Genomic DNA, 27,788 nt, shown 5'->3' on the forward strand with positions numbered 1-27,788 from the left:
TCTGCAAAAGCTTCCATTTTCTAAGCCCTACAGAGCAGAAAATCATCTGTTTTTCTTTGTTCTCATTTCATACCTCATTTGATTTCACTTCATGTATGTATTTATCACTCTTTATTAGCATCTATCCATCATAGAGGTCTGTCTGTCACTTCTTCCTTGCCTCAAATATTTCTTCTCAAAGAGATTAGAGGAAGGCATATACTTAAAGTTTCTGTGCTGTTTTTGATAATGAAATAAAGACCCACATGCTGTGTCATCTCTATTTCCCATTTATTGATTCGTTGAAGAAATATTCAGAGTATCTGCAGTGTATTGGGGGCTGTTCTAGGCCCTGCGGATACAGTCCCTACAATGAAATGCTCTGAGCTAAACAGGGGATGGAGAAAAAATAAACTGGACTATTGCCTGTCCTGCCCACTTCCCCTCTGTGTACAACATGCTCCCACTGTGTGGTGGGCCGCCTTCTGCCTCTCTCGCAGTATCCAGCTAAGTCATCACATCTGTCCTCACGTTCTCTGATCCTCCCAGGTGGTTGGATTGTGTGCCTTCCAATTATCATGCTCTTCACTTTGCTTCATTCCGGGACTTTGTTATTAGACTATGATTTATGTCCAGTACCTATCATAGTAACTGACATTAACAGGCATTCAATGGATGTTTATTGAATGGTTAACATATAAAGTAGATAATTAAAATATATTTCAGGTCCGTATACACTGTTAGTAATATTAGAAAGGTGAAAACTGTTTAAAAAAGTTTTTTAAGGAAAAACCCGGAAGCTTTTTCAGTAATTGTTTTAACCACCTTGTAAGTTGCCTTAAGCTTTGTTCATGTTGTTGTGTGTATGTGTGCAAGGCAGGCGGGAGGGAGACGTAGATTTGTTTCTTTAGAAGAAATAAAGGAAAACATTAACTGATGGGGAAAATGTGTATTTTCTGGGTTTAAATTATCTCATTTAATTCTTAAAAGCCTTCTAATGAGTTACTATTTTATCCGCCTTCCATACTTGTGGAGACCAAAGTTGTAGCAGTGGGAATGTGTTCAAGATGGGATTCAAATGGAATTCAAAGGCAGCCCTCTTGGCTGATGTTCCTAAGCTCCTACACATGATCTCCTGTTGTGAGATGTTAAACTGAGTCCACTCCAACCCCATCTTTGTGGAGTCCCTCCATTGGTCCTGAAACCAGGCTCTTAGGAATCTTTTTGGCAGTGTTTAATTCTTATGAGATTTATGTCATCCTCTTCCTGAAGCCTGTCTGTCCGCCTTGGGTCATGTGAAAATGATTTGAATCTGGAATGGCTCTTAACTGCATGTCAGGGAAGCTCTTATAGTTCCTGGCAGTAGGGCTGCTCTTGGGATACCTGCCAAGATTGTACCTGCTGATTATACAAGCGAAGAACAACAGCAAGGATTAGCATGGCAAATTAGTACGTGTGCCTTTCTGGTTTATTGATTTCCCAGAATATTTCTCAAGTTTCGTGTACCGGTTAGGGCTGTTCTTGGGGTATATTAATTTATACCCCAGTCTAACATGTTAGACTGCTTGCATCTGAGACAGCAGCAGCCCCGAGCACTTGCCTGCAAGAATTGCAGCAGCTGGAGTAACCTGGATGGGTAAGATCAAACTTTTTATTCCTCTGTATGCCACTGAATTAGTAAATCAAAGATTGAGAAACTAATTTTTAAAATGTCTTAGCTTTTATGGGCTAAGATTGTGAGAGCCTATGAAGCATCATACTATGTATAATCCTTACTGGCCCACATTTTGCTGAGAAAGCAGTTTGTATATGATTCTTATGAAAAGCGAATCCTTCACTCTCATTCAGAGTACGAGCCGGGTGTCTGGGACCTTTCTTTCTTTTTTTTTTTTTTTTTTAAAGATTTTTTTTTTTTTTTTTTTGATGTGGACCATTTTTAAAGTCTTTATTGAATTTGTTACAATATTGCTTCTGTTATTTGTTTTTGGTTGTTTGGCTGCAAGGCATGTGGGATCTTAGCTCCCTGACCGGGGATTGAACCCGCACCCCCTGCATGGGAAGACAAAGTCTTAACCACTGGACTGCCAGGGAAGTCCCATGTCCAGGACCTTTCTGATCCTCAGGCCCGTGCTCTCCAGCTGTGTTGGCCACCTGGTCATTCTTCACTCCCGGCACCCTCCCTGCTGAGGAATTTTGTACTTGCTGGTCCAGAGCTTTACCTGGAGACTCTTCCCCGGTGTAAGTCACAGGGCCACATCCCTGATGTCCTTCAGGAATCTGTTCCAGTCTTTTCCACGAGTCCTTTCCTCATCAGTTCATTGTAAATAGTCCCGCCCCCTTTCCCTAAGGGCCTGCCACTTTCCCCAAGTGGTATACTCTAAAGAGTTCATGTTTCTTATCTTTTTAATTGATCCCTTTCTGTGGCGGGTAGGGGTTTTGTGTGTTGCTTTTCTATAGAACAATGCTTTGCATTAGTGGGTGCTAAATATTTGTTGAATGAATGAATGTAATATGCAATTTAGTAACCTTTAAAATGTTACGTATTTATGGGAAGGAAATCCACTTATTCTTTCCTCTTATGGTCAGGTGTAGTTGGGTAGTAGTGAATGAAGTAAGCTGATATTGGGCTAGAGTAATTGTATCAGGTAATTAAATTTGCTATGAATGGTTGATTTAAAGTGCTCATTTCATTTACTTTTTATAACTTGATCCATTTTTTAATTACAATTGGAAGAAAATTTATACATTTATTAAAGGTAAACATTAAAAAAATTTTTTCCGTATTTGTCTCATGTGCTCAAAGAACTAAAAACACGGTGTGTTTTAAGGGAACTAGTTGGTTTTCCAAATCATGCAGGAGCTGTCATGGTTGACGTGCAACGTTCATTCAGCCCTAGATAATCACTGTCAAACAACTGTGGTCGTCCTCCTGCTCTTGCCAGTTTAGGAATGGAAGTGGGTTCTGGTTCTGACTATTAAAACTGAAAGGGAAGAATGGTGAGAAGTTCCAGGAAAGACTTCCTCAAGCCTAAGAGAAGCAGAACAAGAGGTGGTCCTTTGCTTCTGGACATCGTCTTGTCTGAAAGAGGAGCTTGCAGCTGGGAGAGCCCGGATTGCCGCCCTGAAGACAAAGCCAGGGCTGAGAGCCAGCCGACCTGCTGTTAAATAATAAATTTCCTTCTTGCTCAAGCCAGTGTGAGTCGGTGTTTTGTTGTTTGCAGTCACATCGACATCAGAACCGATACATTCATTTCATAACCTGATGTTGAAGATTTATTTCGGAGCTGTATCCTTGCCATGTGTACCTCATAATAAATCCAATTTGAAAACCTTTCCTTTGCCTTATTTTATTTATTTTTCTTGTTTAATTTTTGTTTACTTTTTGCCTAAAATCTTGTATGAGACATGGATTTACCACTATTTTCTGGGGAATACTTCATGGATTCATGGATTAAAATGGACTTGGGTAACAAAAAATCTTGGAAACATCACAGTAAAAGCTTCCATATAGGTTATCAAAACAATAAGAATTATTCTAAAATGTGTTTTTGTTAAATATTCGGAAGTTTATAAGGGTCTGGGGAAAGAGATGTGTTAATGTGATCTTCAGCTTCTTTGAAGTTTACAAAATAGTTTATTTTTGCACTGATTTCACCTCTGGAAAATAGCTGTGACCAGGTATTAGTACATTTACAATTCAGCTGCTGCTTTGGACAGAAAAGAAAACTACTCAGTATTTTCTCTTGTTATGCGCTTTTGCTTTCTCCTGTTGTTTTTCACGTTTTACAGTGTCAATTTTAGAGACCAATAACTCCCAGCTGATTTAGAGAAAGCTGTTTATTAGGGGCATTGTGGGTCTGAATATTGATGTACTAGTTGTTTTCAAGCACTTTTAGGATCAAAATTTTTTTCAAATGAAATTTTCTCGGAATCCAGTAAGAACGGGATTTTCAGGCAGCTTAAATCTTTATTGTTTGATGGGGGAATATTTTACTGCTTATCGAACCCATGGAGCACAGTTTTGAAAGCCTGCTACAGATGGGATTAGTGAAGAATGACCCTGTAATTTTTCATCCAAACTGAGATGCTTTTGAGAGTGAAGTCATTATACCAGGACAAAAGACAAACCGGACCGTCCAGGCAAATTAGGCTTGTGGTACTGAAATGGTGGATGCCGCTAGAGCACAAATAGGCATCTCGTTGGTAAATAGTAGCAGGGAAATTGATGTGAGTCCCCCTTGCCTCCTCTACAGCCCTAAGCCTCGCTGGTGCAGCTATAGCCTTGGCCCTGCAGAGAGTCTGCAGCCCTTTAAAGAGCAGAGCAGTCACACACGGGGTGTGCTCAGCCCTTTTGCAGCAGTTTATTGAGCACCTGCTATGTACCAGGTGTTTTCTGAGATGCTGAGAGTGCAAAGATAAATGACTTGATTCTGAAGACTCAAAGTTTAGCCTGTTCATTCAGCAAAACTTGGCCGTGAGTAAGTCCATACCTGTTCCAGTAACAGTTAAGAGACGTAAGCATGGGTCATTTAAGTGGAAAAGGGCATGGGAATTTTCAGCCCTGAATTTGGAATTTGAAATGAGATGTTTTAATAAGCCTTCATCCCTTACCCCCATGCCCTGAAAGTGAATTACAATTAGGATCTGTGCCTATGTGTGTATGCTTTCTCAGGAATCTCTAGTTAGGAGTAGAACACGACTGTATGTATTGGTGTTTGTTTTCTAACGTTAGGTTTTTTGGGTAAGTCGTATCAGAAATAAGTAACTAGAGGAAATATAAATGATGAGGTGGGATCCTGTGAATCTGTTTCAATGTCTTTTTAGGATCTGGGAGAGGATGGTGGGAGGGTGTTTTTGTCAGTGGGAGAAAAATGAAGAGCTATAGAAAAGGGAACAATAAGGGAAAATATAAAGAACCAAAACAGAAGAGTAAGTGACATTGAAATGAGGATTTTCCAGACTGCAATAGTATATCTCCATTGAGTTGTATAAAGCTGCGTAAGATTAGAAAAGGCCTCTCAGTTCTGTCCTGACCTTTTCATTCCAGCTATTGACATGCAGAACACATGCTCTATAGTAGCTACTCTTGGTACAAGATTCTCGGTGGGGTACCGAAGAGCCCAGGGTTTGGTAAATGGAATTGTCAGGCTCATGACAATCTAATTTAGTTTTCTAAATAGTTGTATTTAATTGAGGATGTATTTTAATGTGCTACATATAAAATATCAAAGAACTAGCTGTGTAATAGATTTTAGACCAGCATTGACTTTAAAAATCATCTTTCATGTTAATTTACCCTGATGTCTTATCTTCCTTAAGACAAAAAAGGAAAAACATAACTTTTTTTTCCGTATTTTTTTATGGAATAATATTGCTCATAAATGTTACCTTTAGAAGATTGTATATAGTGACTTATGTATTATTTCCTCTCATATTTAACTATAGTTTTCAAGAAGAATAATTAATTATATATAAATCAAAATATGGAGTGCATGCAAATAACAGTAGAAAGTTCCAGAGTATCTTAATTGTCTTATTGCTGAATTCGGAGTCCAAGAGTTAGAAGTTAATTAGTCCCTTACGAACACGAGAGGAGATTGAACTCATACTGAATTTTCTTTTGGCAAGTTCAGATATGACTTTTTATTTTACTTTGCTTATTGTTTTTGTGACTATATTTTAGAGATTTGTGAAGATTCAAACAATGATTTATTATTATTTTTTTAAATGAAAAGTTAATTTAGGCAAAGAGATGTTAAAGGCCCAGGTGAAGTTAAAGAACAAACTATTTTCCTACTTCAGTTTTTAAGCATATCAACATTTTCGTGTAACATAAAGTCTTGGAAACTTTGAATTACTGGCAGTATTGATGAAGTGTTTGGAAACATTGCTTTACTTGGTTTAACATGTCAAAAATTTTTTAAAAAAGAAAAAAAACCTTAAGTTAATTTTGTGAATAAAAATGCAGGCCTTAAAGAAAGATCTGCTCCAAAGCCAACAGTCCCAGCAGAAGAGGCCGAGCCGTACCCTTGGCTGCAGGATCAGGTTCTGGAGGGGCCAGGTAAGCTTTCCTCTAATTCTGACTGGATGCACCTCAACTGCCAGGTGTCCCAGGTGTCACTTTCCACAGTCATGTTTTACCCATCATTTTGTTTCACAGTGTTTGCAGAATAATGAAATGCTTTCTCTTCTTGTCTTCTGAAACTTTATAGTGAACTCTGTTCTTTTCTAGAAAAAGTTTATACAGGATCGTTGTAATTTTTCAGATCAAGAATCCAAGGCACAGGAGGTTTCTCCTTGTCTGAACATAGTTAGAAACATTGTGAACTAAATGCCATGTTTCTTGATTCCAAGTCCAGGACTACTGTGCCATATTACATTGAAAGTAAAATTACACACGTACTGTACACTAGTTTGGTCACATTATTTAATAGCGTAGGTCTACTGTGTTTCCAGTCTATTTAATATGAGCCTCCTGTCTACAACAAAAGACTTCTCAGGCCTCCGTGTGATCCTCTGTGAAGCCTGTTTTACATCTGCATGAATTCATAGCTCATTTCAAGTATTTCCTCAGTCACTCAAGGGCCTGTGACCCATAGGATGAAAACTCCTGAAGTCTCTTAATAAATTGGTAAATGAAATTTGGTTCCATTACTATCATTTCCTATTCGTGCTTTGATTTTTGTTGCAAAGTACTATTTAATTTCTGTACATTTTTCATTTACCCAGTAGTTCTCAAAAATTTGGTTTCATTTTGCCACCTATTGGAAGCGTTAGGTATGACACTGCGTATTTACTGGCAACTTTATTGCTGAGTCCAGATGGTATCAATACTTGGGCTGACTTTATCACTAGGTACTGGTGAATACTATTTGATTTACCTTCCTTCCTTTTAATAAAAATCAGTATGTTGCTCTTATTTTTTGTTGTTGCTCAAATAATCCCAGGAGAATTTCCTGTCTCTCTCCCATTCCTGTAGAATTGCTGTAATCATACCATGGCTTCAGAGCAAGAGTGATGTTTTTCTTTTTTTTTTTTAAGTTTTATAATTTGAATGTATATTTGGATTTAGCACTTCAATTTTACTTTGTACTAGATTAATTTATAATTTTTAAAAATCTTGGTTTTCAAAGCTGGTACTTACTCCAAAATGTACTATTTGTTTTCTCTCCTCCTTTTTTTATTCTTTGTTCATATTACTCTTTGCATATTACTGATAACTTGTCCTCCTAAGTCCTTCAGTTTGTTATCACCTCATATCCTTTTCAACTTCTTGGTGATATTTGATTTAGTTTAAACGTTGCCTTCTCAACCTTCCTCTTACCTAGGTCTTTACCTTCTGTCTTCTCTGACTACCCACCTATTCTATAAACAGAGGTACATATCTTTCATTAAAATACAATGAAATAACCAACCCTTTGATCCCTATAGTTCTCTCCATCTGCCCTCCAGTCTCTCTCCTTGTTGTACTAGCTACACTTTTGAAAGAAGAATTTGCAGTTGCTTTTTTGCCTTATTTACACTTAGTTTTTAACTCACTGCAGCCTGGTTTTTTTTGTTTTTGTTTTTTTTTGCCTTTACTCACCTTCCCCAGGGGAAAGGAGGGGCATCAGAGACTCGTGGAAAGATGAAACAGCATGGCGCAGTCACCAAGTTCTAAGCCAGTGCTGGTAGCAGATGATTTTAGAGAGGCATGTGAAGGCTAGATTGTGGAGGTCTTGCATTTCCTTCTGGGGCTTCAAGGAACTTAGATTTTCATCTGTTCAGGCAAAGGAAGCCATTGAAGGGTTTAAGCAGAGGAACAGAGTTCCAATCTCTACTCCTCTTTACTCACATTATATTTTCTGTGGTTGGTGCTGTCAGCAGTTGTAAAACTGGGAACTCTGCTAGGAAGCTATCGTGGGCATTGTGTGAGGGAAGAACAGAGATTGGGAAGGTCTCCTATAATTCTGTGAGAATATGTATAAAAGTAGTCTGTGAAATATAAACATCTATAAAAATAGAAGGCACTCTGTGCTTTAGAAATGGTTTTGTAGTATAATTAGCATAGTAGAGTCTTACAGTTTTTTTCAATCTGAAGTTCAGATTAACTTATTCTGTTTTTGTCACTGAAGATCAGTTTGTCAGTATAACTGATGTCGTTGGCATTATCTCATGTGATGGCATTCATGATACTACGTCTGGTGCTACTTCTATTTAGTGAATATAGATGATGTCTGTTAGACAGAGAATTTGTAATAGTGTCAGTGTAATTATAGCTTCTTGTTTGTTGTATGATGTTGCAATAAGCCTGATAATCCGATAAGCACCCCAGTGTAGTCGCAATGTCATTACTAATGTTGTTCACGTCTGTAATTTACATTATGACAGATGTGACTGTCAGATGAGGTTCTCCCAAGCTGGGAGGATTGTCTTGTAAGGTCTTCTTCTCACGCTTCCTGACACCTTCTGGGAGCGGGCAGCCAACCATCCCAGCCCTCACGCCAGCCGGGGAGCCCTTTCTCCTGACTATTGGGAAAGACAGTGGTTGACCATGTACTTTAATTTTATTGACCTCTTCTTCCGCATTTTGTCTTTATTTCCCAGTACTTCCTTTTCTGAAAGCTTTGCCCTTCCCATTTGCTTTTTCTATCGTTAGCGTGAATTTTGTTAACTAGAAACTGAAATAATTTTGCTCTGAGTGAGGTTTTTTTTTTTTAAAGAGAAATCTGAACCCGAGTTAGTTTCCTATGTTTTAAAATCTTATGAAGTCGTTTAGCATTTATATCTGCTGTCAAAATAAACCCAACTTTAAATATCTACCATATTTGCCAACATAAAAAAAGGGCTAAGCTGATAGGAAAAGGGTACATAGTTGATTAGTCCAGTATATTCATTTTAATGTGTATATGTGGAGGCCATATTTCATGTTCTACGTTAATGTCTAGATTTTTTCTACTTAGTTATGTTTTAATTATTTTAGGGCCTCAGAATATTGAAGATGAAGTACAAGAACAAGTTCAGTCACTTCTTGATGAAACGGTATACGCAGAACATGGTATGAATTAAAATCTATGTTTCATGCATTACTAAAATAATGGTTAATTACCTAAAATGACTTGGACATTATTTTGAAATTTAAATAATAATTAAGTGGGCTTTTTAAAAAGCTATTGGAGGACAAGTACTTCTAAAATAACACTACACTCATTTTATTTTACCCCATTTTATTGTTAAGAGAATAAGCAAACAGAGACCAGTGATACCTCCAGAACAAATACATCAGCAACCGGGAGGAGGGGACTAGAACAGAACCAAGGGAGCTGTAATGGGCTCTCCTGGAGCTGTCTTCAGCCCTCAAATTATACTGAATGCTTGGGTGGCCGCCAAAGCAAAAAAGGGGAAACTTTAAATTATGTAGGTCATATTACTAGAGAAAAAGTAAACATGCTGTTTACTTAAAGAATCTAAAAAGTTTCTTATGTTAAGTTCTGTACAGAGAATATTAAATGATACTATAGAAACCAGTGTTTTTAAGATTTTATAAGACTGTTTCTTGAAGCATCTGTTGATAAAAGCACAGAATATAACCCCAAAATGTAACAGAAGGATTTTGAAGAGGGCAGAACACATGGTATCCGGATACTTCCAGTGGTCTTGTGTGAGTTGAAGGTAGTCCTAGAGGAAAAAAATAATGTTTCTTAAAAACAAACAGAATTCCCTGTCATTTAACTTGGGCTTTTGCAGGCCAGCTAAAGTATCTTATTCAGTCTTAGGTATGTTGGGGTTAAATGTAAAGCATCCCATCCAGCTCCATCTGTGCTCCTTTGGGGAGACCAGCTTTGGCTGCGTTGTAGGTTTTTGCCCTGGGCTGCTAGGGGTCTAGGAGCCTGTGTCCTTTGATCACGAGTTTCTTCTCAGCCAGAAAAGCTACTTCACCTGAGCATATCTGCCTGTATAAGCAAACGCAGGCTTTCCCGTCCTATATCTTTTTTTTTATTTTTTATTTTAACCTAACACAAGGCTGATGCAATCTCAATACATGATTGATTTCAATATGTCGAGGTAAGTGCTGTGATGGTGAAACACGTGATGCTATGTGGGGTTAGCAGAGGCTTCCTGGAGAAAATGACATACTGATGTAGGAGCTGGAGAATGGTGTAGTGCTTTGCCAGGCAAATGCTATTAGTAAAGAGTAATGTTTAAGTAAAGGGCATGGCATGTGTGAAAGTCCAGAGGCCGAAAGGGTCTGAACGGAGGTGGAGAGATGAAGGGAAGGATATTTTTACTTGATTCTAAGAGGAGTTGGAACCATTGGAGGGTGTGAAGGAGTGTTGTGTATTCTGTCAGCGTGAAAAATAAGGTGAAGAGATGTCAGCAGGGAGATCAGATGGGAGGTGGTACCGGTGACACAAGTGAGTCGAGATGGTTGGTCAAACTAAATTTCACCAAAGGTTCCAAAGGTAGGGGAAGAAGGAAGTGAAGGGTGTGGTAGACATTTAGGTGGGTGGGTGCAGGATGCCAGACAGAGGAGAGAGAAATCCAGGCTAGCACTGGATTGTGTTCCTTGGACCTCTTCTTTATCAAGACTTTCTCCTTGGAAAATCACAGGCCATGACTTTAAATATTATTTAAATATTAAATATTGCTTCTGAATATATATCTACAGCCCTGATCGCTCACCTAAGCTCCTGGATTATCTAACTGCATATTCTTATCTCTGTTTGTATGTTTTATGGGTATCTCAGACTTAAAATATTCCTAAAACTGTATTCTTGATTCCTCTCCATCTCACAGCTCCCCTGCTCACCTGCAAAAATGTTTTACTCTTATTCTAGTCTTTAGTTAATGGTCTCCCTATCCACTTAGTTGCTTAAGCTAGCATCCTGGGAGTTTTCCTTGATTTCTCTCTCCTCTTCTCCCCTCATATGTAATCCATCAGCCGATCCCTTCAGCTTTGCCTCCAAAACGTATTTTGATCTTCTTCTAGTCTTTAGTTAATGGTCTCCCTATCCACTTAGTTGCTTAAGCTAGCATCCTGGGAGTTTTCCTTGATTTCTCTCTCCTCTTCTCCCCTCATATGTAATCCATCAGCCGATCCCTTCAGCTTTGCCTCCAAAACGTATTTTGACTTCTGCCGTGTGTCAGCTACCACCATCCCCTCTTCCCATCCACTTGGGCCCCTGTTTCCATCTTTGCTCCTCTACACCCCCTGTTTGATGTGGCCAAGTCCACTGTGCCTTGTCTGGGCCTGGTCTCTCTCTCCCCTTGGTCACTTTTCTGTAGCTCAACTGGCCTTCCCTTTTTTCTTTGTCATTGCCAGGTCTGTCCCTACCGTGGGGCCTTTAACCTGCTCTCTCTTCTGTTAGTGTGTGCGTGTGTGTGTTCCAGTCTTCACATCTTATCAGACCAAACTTGGCCTCCCTGACACCGTCTCTAGAGTAGACTCTCTCTGTCCCTGTTATTCTGTATTTCATTGTCAGGTTTGGGTCCTGCAGTTGCATTTATGAGCTGTGTGGCCTTAGTCAAGTTCCTCAAGCCCCTCATCCTTCAAAGTGGGATAATTGCTACCTCATAGGGTTGGTGCAGCAGCTGCAAGAGGGCGTGGCAGTGCCTCCGGTGAGGTCTAGCAAACTCTCAGGAGACTGTTTTCCTCATGGCAGGCTGTCCCTGGGCCGTGGAGACTCACAGACAGTGTACGGTGCTCGGTTGGTTTCCCTATGAGAGCAGGGGCTTCCATTGAGTAGATGGCTGAAAGAGCTCAGTCCCGCTCACACGAAAACTGTAAAATTAGACTGAGTAAATGAGAGTGAGGGAAAAGGAACATGGCAAGAAGAAAAGAAGAAAAAGAGTTGTACGGTTAGTGACAGGAGGAATTGGTGATTGGTTTGCTGAGAAGCAGAAGATCTCAGCTGAGGAGAAACAAGATAGCAGGCTGTGATGAGAAGACAGAAGACAAACAAATAGTGTCAACATAAAAGGGCCTGATAGTCCAGTAACACCTGAGAGCATCCCTGGGCCACACCAGAAGCAAAGTGACTAAGGACACTGTCCTGCAGTGTGGTGGGGGGCAGTTCTGTAGCAGTAGAAGTAGTAGTATTGTTATTACTGAGATGATGATGGTAAAAATATTAACGACAGCAGAAGCAGCACAGCAGCAATAAAACCTAAATACTTATTATGGGCCAGGCTTTTTTCTAAGTGCTTCAGTCCTGACAACAATGCTGTGAGTAGGTACTCTTACTATTTCTTTTTTTATGGAAGAGAAATCTTAGGCGCAGAGTCATTAAGTAACTCTCCCAGGGTCACACAGCTGGCCTAGAGACAGACCTAGATCTGGAGTCAGATATCCCAGACCGCACACTCCTAGAGCAATACTGCACTGCGCACCTAAGTCTAGTTCCCTTGAGTTCTCGCGTTAGACAGCTGCATCCAGAGCGTCCTCTGCTTGAGGCCATGGCAAGTTACGACCGGGAGAATGTCTTACACCACGATGACAAGCTAACCCATGTGGCAGTGGAGTAATGCAGCATGTCCAACATCTTCACAAGAGAAGCAGAATGGTTCAGTGTATCGTGAACGTCTCAGAAGAGAAAATGAGCATCTTAGCATAACTTAAAGGCTAAACATAGGAACCTTTAGAAGCAAAGTATAATGCAGCTGAACCAGTGCGGATGACCTGGCGTACGGTTTAGCTGGTGGCCTGATGTTCTTTGTGATAGAATATTTGCAGAGAGTTACTTAAGTTTGTTACGTGGAATTTTACGTCAGTTCTCAGTGGAAGGTCGCAAGGTGACCTTCCCTCTGACCTAGTGATAATTCAAGAGGCAAATATAGTAAGAATTCTGAATTCATTTATTCACTTATTAAATATGTATTGAGAACTTCCTATGGCTTAGTCATGGCCCCAGGGGCTGGGCATACATAGTCGCCAAAATATGTGAGGTCCCTGTCCTTGGTGAGTTTATTGTCTAGTGAGAGAAGGCGTGTTACCCCCTCGGGTGGACTAGCCCTTGGCCAGAGAGAGGACAGAGTTTCAGCAAGTGCAGTGGCCCAGAAAAGGGGCAGGACATGCCGAGCAGCTGAAGTGGGTATGTGGCAGCCTTTCAGATGGGGCGTCTGTGTCTGTGTGGGCTGCTGCCTGGGGCCCTTGCTGTAGACCTGTGTCACTTTGTTCATTATCATTGTTCAAGGAGAGGACCTGCACCAAGAACAGGACGGACCAGCAGGAGAACTGCAGCCCGAAGATGGTGTCTTTGCAGGAAGTGATGTAGATGATAGATATGAACCTGTGGGAACTGGAGCAGTTCATGAAGGTAGAACACATTTTTTTGGTTTCAGAATAAAACACAATAGGTAATTTGTAATTACGATTATCGAAAGTTTTCTTAAACACCTTTAAAACCAATATTTAGCTTTTATCTAAAGTTTTTTTTTTTTAAGTTGAAGCTGAAAACTTCAGTTAAAATAAGTCTTTTCCCTAAAATAAATAGATATCCCAATTTTTTAATTCAAAGTACGTTAGGGGAAATTCTAAGGATATATACATTTCTTATAGGATGTAAGTGAAATCCTTCAGCACATTTACTTTTACTGTACTCTCCTTCCTAGAGTACCATTTTTGTAAGAAATTCAAACAACTGATGAAATATTGACCTTGATAATCTATCACAGGCTCTTGTTCTAAAATAAACTCTATAACTACAGTGGGTAGAATACAGTTCATAGCCTAGGCATTGGCAAACTTTTTCTGTAAACGGCCAGCCGGTCAATATTATAGGCTTTGCGGACCATGCAACCTCTGTCCCAACTACTCATCTCTGCTACCATGGTGCAAAAGCAGCCCTGGACAATGCCTAATTGGATAAGTGTAGCCGTGTTCCAGTAAAATTTTAATTAGAAAATCAGGAGGCAGGCCCAATGTAGACTACATATGGACCATAGTTTGCTGACGTCTGTGTATATCAATATTTTAAATTAAATGCTAGTTATTTACATTATCAGTTGAGTCGTTTACTTTGTATTATTTGCAATAGGCAAGTCAGAATTATTGCTATTCACTACTGACATATAGAAAAATTTTTATTTGTATACTTATTGCTCTGCTCTGCTTTAATGTGAGGCTACCATGATTATTTGGAGCCCTGCTAAATTAAGTCCACATGCTTTGTTCTTTTGGTATCTACTCTGTACTCTTTTTTTTTTAAATAAATTTATTTATTTATTTATTTATTTTTGGCTGTGTTGGGTCTTCGTTTCTGTGCGAGGGCTTTCTCTAGTTGCAGCGAGCGGGGGCCACTCTTCATTGCGGTACACAGGCCTCTCACTGTCGCGGCCTCTCTTGTTGCGGAGCACAGGCTCCAGACACGCAGGCTCAGTAGTTGTGGCTCACGGGCCCAGTTGCTCCGCGGCATGTGGGATATTCCCAGACCAGGGCTCGAACCCGTGTCCCCTGCATTGGCAGGCAGATTCTCAACCACTGCGCCACCAGGGAAGCCCCCTGTACTCTTTTCTTAAAGTAGTCCTTTAAAACCTTAGTGGTTTTAAGCCACAAGTTTTGTACTCTGACTGATTTTTGTCATTTTATTTAAAATATATAAATGATATCATTTTATACTTAAAATGAGTACTAAGGGAACCTTGTTTATTTAAGAGGGATGTTTTATTTCTAAAGAGTGATACAAGAAAACAAGCCTATGCTGAAACCAGGGGGAGTGGTTGATGGCACCAACGCAAAGTGAACAGTTACACAATGCACCCCGCTATGTAGTAATCGTCAGAGTCTGTAGGACCCATGTAACAACACAGCACCACTGGCCACAGAGGGTCTAGACTGGAGGTGCCTGGTAGGGTTCAAGGGTCAGCTCAGCCTAAGTTGAGTTTAGAGAGCTGGACAGAATGGTAAGAAACAGGCGGTAGATCAGATCCGCAGCGCTAGTAAAGGTAGGAAGGTCTGGAGCCATAGGGTCGTGGATTCAGAGAGACACCTCTTATGAACATGATCCACTAAGATGGGCTGGTATCCCACCACACCACTTCCTATCCTGGCTGCATTTTAGTATCCCCCTGGGGAGCTTTTAAAAGAATTCCAGTGACCCACCCTGATCAAAGTGAATCAGAGTGTTTGGGGTGCGGGGCCCCCAAAATGGATGATTGTAAAAGCTCCCCAGGTGACACATAATTGCTGCCAGCGTTGAGCCCAGGTATGGTTGGGCTGTTTCCTGTCTCCTGGGCCTCACCTCACTTCCTGCTCTGCTGTGTCTGAACTGGTTAAGGCTTGTGCTCAGAGCCAGTGGGAATCAGGCAAAACACACAGGACTCGTCCCGGCCACGTAAGAATTGAGAGGTCAGGTAGCCTCAGACAATGCAGTTGGTAGATGGTTGCAAGGACTATTTTAAAGCATAAACGTTATGAAGATGTTAAGTAGATCTACTTCTCACAATATTTAATATATTGGGGAACTCCTTGAGAAGCAAACAGCTCCTAATTTATGAATGAATGTATTTTCAAAAGCTTACATTGGTGCCTGTTGTTGAGAGCAGAAAATGCACTTTTCCATAGAAATAACGTTAGAAGTGATGGTTTGGTTTCCATACGAACCTACAGAATTGTATATAATGCATAATTTGGGGGAGAAAATGTAAGTTCAAAATGCTTTTGAACTTGTGTTTGATTCCAGCTGGATTGTGCATTGAAAATAGGCATTTACAGACTAGCTTTTGAACTTTAGACCTTTAGTTATCAGGCATATCATGATTTCTATGGGAAAAACATTTCTAAGTTCTGAGTAGGAATGCTGATGAAATGATTTCCACACTTCCCTGGAATCTCTTGCTCTCTCCCATCTTCAGCCAGGATAGCTCAGGAAGATTGACAGTTGCTCAGAATTTTGGTATCCTAGATGCTGCTTATACAAAAAATTTCAGGAAAGACCCTCAAAGAATCTGAAACATAAGGCATTTGATATTTTTGAGGTTAGGAGTTTTAGATTGGGAGTAGGAAGAAACATTTCAAAAAAGTTCATAAATTGAAGAAACCTTATTTTATGACCTAATTTTTAATTGGGACATAGATTCAGTTTGAACATAAAAGTTGCTTGTTAAAAGTCTTCAGAAATTAGGACTTCCCTGTGTTTTGCCTGATTCCACCAGGGCACAGTGGTTAAGAATCCGCCTGCCAGTGCAGGGGACGTGGGTTCGAGCCCTGGTCTGGGAGGATCCCACATGCCGCGAAGCAGCTAAGCCCGTGTGCCACAACTACTGAGCCTGCGCTCTAGAGCCCACGAGCCACAACTACTGAGCCCACGTGCCACAACTACTGAAGCCTGCACGCCTAGAGCCCGTGCTCTGCAACAAGAGAAACCACCGCAATGAGAAGACTGCCCACCACAACGAAGAGTAGCCCCCGCTCGCCACAACTAGAGAAAGCCCGCGTGCAGCAACGAAGACCCAACGCAGCCAAAATGAATTAAAAAAAAAAAGTCTTCAGAAATTAAAAATATTTCCACTCCTTGTGGCTGTTAAATAACAAGGGTCACATGAGTGGCAGCACTTTGCCATCAGCGGTATGTGGGTGAAGGTATCAACCCATTTACCTTTTAGCTCCCCAAACTTATAAAGGCTCTGGGTTCTTCCTTTGTGTTCTCGTGTGGAGACAATGTGCTTTTGCTCTCGAAGATGGGAGGAGTGTCTAGAAAATAGAACAGCACAGTGGAATGTGATGGGGACATAGCTTTGTCACCACGGTGTTACTCTGTCTAAATCTTTCTCCCTCTTTAGCCCACATTATAGTATTTGTCAACCTCGTGGGGTTGTTAAGTGGATCATATAAGAGAATGTGTGAGACGTTTCTAAGTGTAGTTCTAGTGAAAGATAAAGTGTTTAGCAGACATTTAATTGATATTTTCATGTTTTATTTTAATAGTTATTTGCTTTCAAAATAAAATCAATGATAAACATTCATTCAGAATATACATATACAATATATAAACATTTTATGAAAGTAACAATATTTATTTAAAGTTTTTTTTTCAGAAACTGAAGATAGCTACCATGTAGAAGAGACAGGTGAGATTTTAATTTAATACTATTCTTTTTTGCTTAGAATGAGTCTTTTCCTATAAAAGAGCATCATGAGAAAGAGAGATAACATTATTAATTTTAATATATTTTATATCAAATATCACATAATACATAGTTAATATTATATAATACATATTATATCACAGGTTTATATATGTGTGTGTATATGTATGTATGTATGTATGCACATATATATACATACACACACACACACACATATATGAATATAGTTTTTGTGCTTTTGAAGTCTACTTCCTGAGGATAAATTCTCAGTAGTGGGATTATTAGGTCAAAAGATAATGTGGGAGTTCGGGATTAGCAGATGCAAACTAGTATATATAGGATGGATAAAGAACAAGGTATAGCAAAGGGAACTATATTCAATATCCTGTGGTAAACCATAGTGGAAAAGAATACAAAAAAGAATGTATATATATGTATAACTGAATCACTTTGCTGTACAGCAGAAATTAACACAACATTGTAAACCAGCTATACGTCAATAAAAATAAATAAATAAATAAATAAAATAGGAAAAAAATAAAAAGAAAGGTAAGTGACAAAAAGATACACTACTATATACAAAGTAGGTAACTAATAAGAACCTACTGTATAGCACAGGGAACTCTACTCAATACTCTGTGATGACTTATATGGGGAAAGAATCTAAAAAAAAGAATGGATATATGTATACGTATAACTGATTCACTTTGCTGTACAGCAGAAACTAACACAACATTGTATTGGGTTGGCCAAAAAGTTCGTTTGGGTTTTTTCATAAGATGTTATGGAAAAACCTGAACTATAAATCAACTCTACTCCAATAAAAATTAATAAAAAAAAGAAAAAAAAAGATACTATATAATTGCATGTTTTGTAGTCTTAAATTAACAAGTTAGTGAATGGGCAAAATTGTGTATTGTCACATGTCATGTGTCCCCAGAAGGTATGACCACACTGGAGATGGATACACCATCTTCCCATAAGCCTGTGTTGTTGGCTGGTTTTTCTTCAAGTGTTGGAATAGATCCCTCTTTCTGTGCTTAAGGACCACAGGATATTGTTGGCTGGCATTTAGGACCTATATTATTTCAACAATAGGCACCTGTAAACACTAGAATTACATTGCAGTCTGGGGGTACTCAGGTGTTGAGTCCAAGTTATGGGCTGGGAATGTGTGTCCTCGCTCAGGCTCACTCAGGCAAGTGCCTGCTGGGTGCCTGGGAGGAGGGTTCACCTGCACTGCTCTCTCTGTGTCTCTGCTTCACTTTTTGTTTTGTGAATATAGTTGAATTTGCATAAGCTAAATGAGAATATAGTTCCACGATTTTGTGGTTCAATTACATCGATGATGGAGACTTTCTTATTTACCTTTGTATTTGGCATTTAGCACAGTTAGTACCTGTTTGTTTCATGAATGAATGTAAGTTTGATCATCATTTTGATTTGATTTCTCTCTTTACTAGAAATTGTGCTTGTCTTGTTTTAACTATCAAGTGTAATCCTTTTCTGAGGCATATTTGTAATTTCCTAATTGTTTCCTAATTTATAGCTTCACCAGCCTACAGTCAGGATATGGAAGACATGATACATGAACAGGAAAATCCAGGTCCGTGATGTATGTTTCTGTTTGAGGCAGTGGCCAAGGTCATTTTCAACCAAGGTTAATGATTCACTCTGATACAACATAGAAATCTCTTTATAATACTCAGTCATGTTTGGCTGCCCATATATTATATACATTTCTGAATATAGTTTAATATTACATGAAGAAGTGGGGGAAAAGGGGATGTGTTTTTCAGACCACTGTTGGGATTTTGATCTTTGTAGAGAGGATACTGGAAAGAATATCTGGAAATGAACAGGGCATATGATCTAATGGAGCCAGACTGGGTACAAACCCTCGTTCTGCTCCTTCCTATCTTTGTGACTGGAGAGAAAATTATGGAATGTTATTCAGCTTCAGTTTTATTAAATAATGATAATACTGTCTATCTGACACATCTGTGAGGTTTAGAATTAATTTGTAAATATTTTAGAATAGTGTCTAGCAATGTGTTTGGTTTGTTCAGGTTTGTCAAAAATGTGTTTTTTCTTTTTAGATTCCAGTGAACCAGTGGTAGATGATGCTGGAAGAACGTATCAAGAAGCAGGTATGGACGTTTTCATTAGATGTTAAACATACTTCCAGCTCTATGGCTGCAGTGCTCTGTTAACCTGGTGACTTTTCTTTCGATGGGTCAAAGACATAATTTTAACACCAAATACAAGACCTTTTGCTTTGCAACAAAATTAGATTATTCAAAGAATATCAGGCTTTCATATTTCATGTCATCTACCACCACCTCACAACAAAAGAGGATATTAATTCCTAATGTTTCTTCTGAATGTCTTGCTTTATGCCAATCTGAGGAATTTTTTTTGTTTTTGACAACAATGCCTCAGTTTTATTTTTTTATTTTATTTTATTTTATTTTTTAACATCTTTACTGGAGTATAATTCCTTTACAATGGTGTGTTAGTTTCTGCTGTACAAGAAAGTGAATCAGCTATACATATATCCCCATATCCCCTCCCTCTTCTGTCTCTCTCCCACCCTCCCTATCCCACCCCTCTAGGTGGTCACAAAGCACCGAGCTGATCTCCCTGTGCTATGGGGCTGCTTCCCACTAGCTATCTATGTTACATTTGGTAGTGTATATATGTCTATGCCAGTCTCTTACTTCGTCCCAGCTTACCCTTCCCCCTCCCCGTGTCCTCAGGTCCATTTTCTATGTCTGTGTCTGTATTCCTGTCCTGCCCCTAGGTTCTTCAGAACCTTTTTTTTTTTTTTTTAGATTCCATATATATGTGTTAGCATATGGTATTTGTTTTTCTCTTTCTGACTTACTTCACTCTGTATGACAGACTCTAGGTCCATCCCCCACTACAAATAACTCAATTTCGTTTGTTTTTATGGCTGAGTAATATTCCATTGTATATATATGCCACACCTTCTTTATGCATTCATCTGTCAATGGACACTTAGGTTGCTTCCATATCCTGGCTATCGTAAATAGAGCTGCAATGAACACTGTGGTACATGACTCTTTTTGAATTATGGTTTTCTCAGGGTATATGCCCAGTAGTGGGATTGCTGGGGCGTATGGTAGTTCTATTTAGTTTTTTAAGGAACTTCCATACTCTTCTCCATAGTGGCTGTATCAATTTACATTCCCACCAACAGTGCAAGAGGGTTCCCTTTTCTCCATACCCTCTCCAACATTTATTGTTTGTTGATTTTTTCATGATGGCCATTCTGACTGGTGTGAGGTGATACCTCATTGTAGTTTTGATTTGCATTTCTCTAATGATTAGTGATGTTGAGCATCCTTTCATGTGTTTGTTGGCAATCTGTATATTTTCTTTGGAGAAATGTCTGTTTAGGTCTTCTACCCATTTTTGGATTGGCTTGTTTGTTTTTTTGATACTGAGCTGCATGAGCTGCTTGTATATTTGGGGGATTAATCCTTTGTCAGTTGCTTCGTTTGCAAATATTTTCTCCCATTCTGAGGGTTGGCTTTTCGTCTTGTTTATGGTTTCCTTTGCTGTGCAAAAGCTTTTAAGTTGTAGTAGGTCCCATTTGTTTATTTTTGTTTTTATTTCCATTTCTCTAGGAGGTGGGTCATAAACGATCTTGCTGTGATTTATGTTATAGAGTGTTCTGCCTATGTTTTCCTCTAAGAGTTTTATAGTGTCTGGCCTTACATTTAGGTCTTTAATCCATTTTGAGTTTATTTTTGTGTATGGTGTTAGGGCTTGTTCTAATTTCATTCTTTTACATGTAGCTGTCCAGTTTTCCCAGCACCACTTATTGAAGAGGCTGTCTTTTCTCCATTGTATATTCTTGCCTCCTTTATCAATCATAAGGTGACCATATGTGCATGAGTTTATCTCTGGGCTTTCTCTCCTGTTCCACTGATCTATATTTCTGTTTTTGTGCCAGCACCATACTATTTTGATTACTGTAGATTTGTAGTATAGTCTGAAGTCCGGTAGCCTGATTCCTCCAGCTCCATTTTAATTTCTCAGGATTGCTTTGGCTATTCGGGGTCTTTTGTGTTAGCATACCCATTGTGAAATTTTTTGTTCTAGTTCTCTGAAAAATGCCATTGGTAGTTTGATAGGGATTGCATTGAATCTGTAGATGGCTTTGGGTAGTATAGTCATTTTCACAGTGTTGATTATTCCAATCCAAGAACGTGGTATATCTCTCCATCCGTTTGTATCATCTTTATTTTCTTTCATCAGTGTCTTATAGTTTTCTGCATACAGGTCTTTTGTCTCCTTAGGTAGGTTTATTCCTAGGTATTTTATTCTTTTTGTTGCAATGGTAAATGGGAGTGTTTTCTTAATTTCTCTTTCAGATTTTTCATCATTAGTGTATAGGAATGCAAGAGATTTCTGTGCATTAATTTTGTATCCTGCTACTTTACCAAACTCATTGATTAGCTCTAGTAGTTTTCTGGTAGCATCTTTAGGATTCTCTATGTACAGTATCATGTCATCTGCAAACAGTGACAGCTGTAAAGCTTTACTACTTTCTTAATTGTTTTGGGTTTGTTATTGTAGGTCTTTTCCTTCTCTTGTGTTTCCTGCTTAGAGAAGTTCCTTTAGCATTTGTTGTAAAGCTGGTTTGGTGGTGCTAAATTGTCTTAGCCTTTGCCTGTCTGTAAAGGTTTTAATTTCTCTGTCTAATCTGAATGAGATCCTCGCTGGGTAGAGTAATCTTGGTTTTTCCCTTTCATCACTTTAAATATGTCCTGCTACACCCTTCTGGCTTGCAGAGTTTCTGCTGAGAAGTCAGCTGTTAACCTTATGGGGAGTCCCTTGTATGTTTTTTGCTGTTTTTCCCTTATTGCTTTTAATATATTTTCTTTTTATTTAACTTTTGATAGTTTGATTAATATGTGTCTTGGTGTGTTTCTCCTTGGATTTATCCTGTATGGGACTCTCTGTGCTTCCTGGACTTGATTGACTATTTCCTTTACCATATTAGGGAAGTTTTCAACCATAATCTCTTCAGATATTTTCTCAGTCCCTTTCTTTTTCTCTTCTTCTTCTGGGGCCCTTATAATTCGAATGTTGGTGCATTTAATATTGTCCCAGAGGTCTCTGAGACTGTCCTCAATTCTTTTCATTCTTTTTTCTTTATTCTGCTCTGCAGTAGTTATTTCCACTATTTTATCTTCCAGGTCACTTATCCTTTCTTCTGCCTCAGTTATTCTGCTATTGATTCCTTGTAGAGAATTTTTAATTTCATTTATTGTGTTGTTCATCATTGTTTGTTTGGTCTTTAGTTCTTCTAGATCCTTGTTAAATGTTTCTTGTATTTTCTTCATTCTATTTCCAAGATTTTGGATCATCTTTACTATCATTACTCTGAATTCTTTTTCAGGTAGACTGCCTATTTCCTCTTCATTTGTTTGGTCTGGGGGATTTTCAGTTTGCTCCTTCATCTGCTGTGTATTTCTCTGTCTTCTCATTTTGCTTAACTTAACTGCATTTGGGGGTCTCCTTTTTGCAGGCTGCAGGTTCGTAGTTCCTGTTGTTTTTGGTGTCTGCCCCCAGTGGGTAAGGTTGGTTCAGTGGCTTGTGTAGGCTTCCTGGTGGAGGGGACTGGTGCCTGTGTTCTGGTGGATGAGGCTGGATCTTGTCTTTCTGGTGGGCAGGACTGCATCCGGTGGTGTGTTTTGGGGTGTCTATTACCTTATTATGCTTTTAGGCAGCCTCTCTGCTAATGGGTGGGGTTGTGTTCCTGTCTTGCTAGTTGTTTGGCATGGAGTTTCCAGCACTGTAGCTTGCTGGTCGTTGAGTGGAGCTGGGTCTTCGTGTTGAGATGGAGATCTCTGGGAGAGCTTTCGCCGTTTGATACTACATGGGGCCGGGAGGTCTCTGGTGGACCAATGTCCTGAACTCGGCTCTCCCACCTCAGAGGGTCAGGCCTGCCACCCACCCTGAGCAGCAAGACCCTGTCAGCCACTCGCCTGGGACAGACCCCTGCATGTCCCCCACATCTGTTTGCAGAAAAGCTTTAGCCTCCTAGGCCTTCCAAATAGGGACCGTGAAATACCTATGACTCCAGACCTCCTGGACAGAAGCGGGTAAATGGTTTGTATGCTAGGATTTGTAGTCCGTGAAATACTCGTCCCAGCCAAGATGGTGGAGTTGCTCTCAAGTTAGTTTTTATTGCAAAAGGAGCAGTCTGCCCAGAGACACCAGAGATGGAGCTGCCTTGAATTCCAAGTGCCTGGTGGAGGGCAGAGGCCTTACACACGAGAAACAAACACAGCTTGGGACACACATGTGGGGCAGGGGAAGCAAGAATTTTTTTTTAAGCAGCAAGTTTGAGGAGGAAACTGGAATAATATCCTGAATACAGTACAGCACAGAGCATTTGTGCTTCTAGGCTGAATTGTCTTTTATTTTTCTCCTCCTTTTTGTTCCATTAAAAAAGTGTTCATTATAGAAAAAATAGAAAATGTAGATAAACAACAACAGAAAAAAATGACCACTGTATAAAATTCTGACTTTATGTCCTTTTAGAATTTTGCTTATGCAAATACATACATAGGAATGTATAAAAATAATGAATTGTTTTATACCTGCTTTCTAGACTCCCTCTCAAATAATATAACCCTCATATATTCTAGTATATCCAAGAGTTCCTTGTTGCTTATTTAGAGATGCCTCAAAGACACAGAATCTATGAACCCAAAGTGCAGTTCCATTCTGTCCTTGGGTTTCTTAGTAGATATCAAGTGGAATCTAACACACAACCCACAGTTGTACTCTTGGACACCACTTCCTTTTTTCCCCAGTTATCTTGTTTTATTTTGTTTGCACCCAGAGCTGCAGAAGGCATCTTCCATGCCCGATTCTTCCAGGTCACCTCCATTCCCAGAGTGGCTTTGCTCCATCCCTCCTTTCACCTTTTTATATATGTGGAGCAACTTGTTCTCTCAGCTCTGCCTGTCCCTCATCTTCTGCCTCTGTAATCTGGTCCCCTTATTAATTTTCCACTCCCCAGAGTCTGCATTAGTAAAGGTGAGGGACCTTCCTTGCTGGGAAATTCTGCTGAAGGAGGGAGTAACTGAGAGGGCAAGATCCACCTTCTCTTTAGTGAGTGGGGCTGATGGGTGGTAAAGGAGAAAACATGTGAACACTCAGGAGTTAATAAAGTTATCACTGCAACATTAATCTAACGTGAAAGTCTTCCACGACAAAAAATAAATGCACACTAAAATAGATAATGAATGAGAACTTACCGTATAGCACAGGGAATGGTAAAAGCAAAGCTATACAAACAAAATCACACAAAGAAGCATACACATGCACAGTCACAAAAAGAGAAAAAGGAAAAAAAATATATAAAAAAAAAAGGGAAGAGAGCAACCAAATCAGTAAACAAATCTATCAATGATAATAAACTCTAAGTACTAAACTAAGATAAACATAAAACCAGAAGCAAATTAGATGCAGAAAGCAAACCCCAAGTCTACAGTTGCTGCCAAAGTCCACCTCCTGAATTTGGGATGATTCGTTGTCTATTCAGGTATTCCACATATGCAGGTACATCAAGTTGTTTGTGGAGCTTTAATCCGCTGCTCCTGAGGCTGCTGGGAGAGATTTCCCTTCCTCTTCTTTGTTCGCACAGCTCCTGGGGTTCAGTTTTGGATCTGGCTCCGCCTCTGCGTGTAGGTCGCCTGAGGGTGTCTGTTCTTCGCTTAGACAGGACGGGGTTAAAGGAGCAGCTGATTTGGGGCCTGTGGCTCACTCAGGCGGGGGGGAGGGAGGGGCATGGAGGAGGCGGGGCGAGCCTGCGGCGGCAGAGGCCAGCGTGACGTTGCACCAGCCTGAGGCGTGCCGTGCGTTCTCCCAGGGAAGTTGTCCCTGGATCACGGGAGCCTGGCCGTGGTGGGCTGCACCGGCTCCCGGGAGGGGCGGTGTGGAGAGTGACCAGGGCTCGCACACAGGCTTCTTGGTGGCGGCAGCAGCAGCCTTAGCATCTCATGCCTGTCTCTGGTGTCCACGCTGATCGCTGCGGCTCGCGCCCGTCTCTGGAGCTCGTTTAGGCGGTGCTCTGAATCTCGTCTCCTCACGCATCCTGAAACAATGGTCTCTTGCCTCTTAGGCAGGTCCAGACTTTTTCCCGGACTCCCTCCTGGCTAGCTGTGGTGCACTAGCCCCCTTCAGGCTGTGTTCACGCCGCCAACCCCAGTCCTCTCCCTGTGATCCGACCAAAGCCCGAGCCTCAGCTCCCAGCCCTCGCCAGCCCCAGCGGCTGAGCAGACAAGCCTCTCGGGCTGGTGAGTGCTGGTTGGCACCGACCCTATGTGCAGGAATCTCTCCGCTTTGCCCTCCGCACCCCTGTGGCTGCGCTCTCCTCCGTGGCTCTGAAGCTTCCCCCCTGCCACCCCCCGTCTCCGCCAGTGATGGGGTTTCCTAGTGTGTGGGCACTTTTCCTCCTTCACAGCTCCCTCCCAGAGGGGCAGGTCCCGTCCCTAATCTTTTGTCTCTGTTTTTTCTTTTGTTTTTTTTGCCCTACCCAGTCTCATGGGGAGTTTCTTGCCTTTTGGGAAGTCTGAGGTCTTCTGTCAGCGTCAGCGTTCAGTAGGTGTTCGGTAGGAGTTGTTCCACATGTAGATGTATTTCTGATGTATTTGTGAGGAGGAAGGTGATCTCCGCGTCTTACTCCTCCGCCATTTTGAAGGTCCCCCTGCCAATCTGAGGAAATTTTATGAAAATAATTTACCTGCCCTTTCCTCTTATTGTTTTTTGGCCAGAGGCATTTCTCACTGATTGTGCAAACATTAATATTTAAAGGAACAGACTTCTGTATTTGAGATTAAGTTGTGTTTTTTAGCTAAGCAATTACACACAATGACTCAAGTAATATTGTAATAAGCAATACTTATTAAATAAGTGATACTTATTTTTGTTTTACTCTTTTTTGCAGATGACGTCACCTACCAAGAGTATGATGAGCAAGGTCTGAAAATGCTTCTTGACCTTAAGTTACCTACTTGTTTTAAAATCTACTCAGAGTTTGACTATGAAGTATGGAGAGTGGTATTTTCGCTATAAATATTATACCATAACTTAAAACATCCAAATGAATGGGTAGTTCTCAAAGAGTTTACTTGGGGAGATTGTCTACCTATTCCAGTGGTTCTGCCATTGCCTAAATTGTTTCTTAAATTCTTTGCAAGGTGCTTTAGGAAGCAGTTACAAATTATTCAAGAAAACACATCTCATTCCTTTATAGTCATAGCTCGCCTTTAATGAAAAATAAGTCCCATGCTTGAAAGACTACTTTGGTTAGATTTTAACTACTCTAGCTGCTTCTGCAGATTAATTTTACTTAAATAAAGATGACTGATCTGCCAGCATGGAGAAAGGTGTAGCAGAACTTCATTCTGGGCTTCAAGGCAGCATAAAGAAAATAGTTCTGGCATCAGATTCTGATTTAGACAGTTATAGCTCCTCTTGTTGCCCCAGCACTTCTCATGCTGTTTTATTAAACTCCGTGAAGTAGATTATGTTTTCACTGCTTCCCAGATGAAAGAAGTAGGGTTCAGAGAATGTAAGTAATTTTGCATAAGTCCACAAGACTAAGAAATGATAAAATACCAGTGGTGGATCGTTTTTATTCTAATATCTTCAAAGATGACTCTGTAGAAGGAAAGAAGCCCATTGGATGTAACTGTCTGTGAAACAAGAAGGATGAAGAAATGTGTAGTGCTTGAGTCAGATATGGAGGACTTCCTATGTGCTGGATGGTTTTAGGGCTTGACATTCAGTTATGAATAATATAGAGTCTCTACTTCCAAAAAATTTGTGGTCTCATGTTAGCTGGTGAATCTCAAGTGAAGAAAATTAGGAAGGGCTGCATGTAGATCTAACATGCTGATTTATTAATCATGTGATTTTAAGATTTTAGACCCTACCAAGATCACCATCCACAGTGGCTGTTCCTAATGGGATATGAAGGATCCCATTGGAAGAATCCTGCAGTCTATCTCTAGGGACTAATTTTTTTTTTATAACAAATTAAATAACTTGGCCACTATAATTGAATTTAGATTTTGTTTTTCAATTTTGAATTTGAAGGAGAAAATAGGAATTTGGAATTTAGAAGTTGCATGTAGATGTGGGATTTGAGATAGCTTTCTAATTTCTGCCAGTCACTGTGGTGTTTTTCTAAATATGCTGGAAAGAACATGTTTGGAATGCAAGTTGCAGACTAGATATAGAGAATTTTAAAATCAAATTTGCAAGAAGTGTAAAATTAGATAAAATGCTAAAAAAGATGTTGTGAAAGTAAAGATATTTTCGTAGGAAGAATGTCATAATAAATATAATTTAAAATGTTAACAGGGTAAAAATATGACCTGACAGGTCATCAAGTTTTGATGAGATACTTTGAATTACCTTGTTATAGAACATAAACTTTTTCAAATCAAATAGATCTAAGAGGACAAAGGATTCTTCATTATGTGCTACAAAGATACCTTTGTGCAGTTCAGGAACCCAGACAGGGAAACCAAGTGACCAAATATATATATATTATATACACACATATATATATTATATATATACACACACACACACACACATATATGAAGCTGTAAGTCGGGTGAAAGAAAACCATTTTTCAGTCAGAGAACAGAATATATTCTGTATTAAACGTTCCAAATTCTAGGACC

General features: G+C 39.8%; 1 protein-coding gene across 6 annotated transcripts in view; it reads left to right on the forward strand.

Moving 5' to 3' along the window:
• ASPH (aspartate beta-hydroxylase) overlaps positions 1–27,788 on the forward strand; it is a 223,564-nt gene that overhangs the window by 60,162 nt on the left and 135,614 nt on the right. For 4 of the 6 annotated variants that reach the window (XM_059902195.1, XM_059902198.1, XM_059902201.1 and 1 more), the window contains 7 exons: positions 5,948–6,040; positions 8,942–9,016; positions 13,152–13,274; positions 16,981–17,025; positions 18,593–18,649; positions 19,143–19,193; positions 26,039–26,071. In XM_059902195.1, coding sequence (XP_059758178.1) covers positions 5,948–6,040; positions 8,942–9,016; positions 13,152–13,274; positions 16,981–17,025; positions 18,593–18,649; positions 19,143–19,193; positions 26,039–26,071 — 477 coding nt within the window. The remainder of the gene's footprint in view (positions 1–5,947; positions 6,041–8,941; positions 9,017–13,151; positions 13,275–16,980; positions 17,026–18,592; positions 18,650–19,142; positions 19,194–26,038; positions 26,072–27,788) is intronic. The other 2 variants (XM_059902196.1, XM_059902199.1) reach the window with 1 other exon arrangement.

The sequence above is a fragment of the Balaenoptera ricei genome, chromosome 17 (assembly GCF_028023285.1).
Source record: "Balaenoptera ricei isolate mBalRic1 chromosome 17, mBalRic1.hap2, whole genome shotgun sequence".
NCBI classification, from domain to species: Eukaryota; Metazoa; Chordata; class Mammalia; order Artiodactyla; family Balaenopteridae; genus Balaenoptera; species Balaenoptera ricei.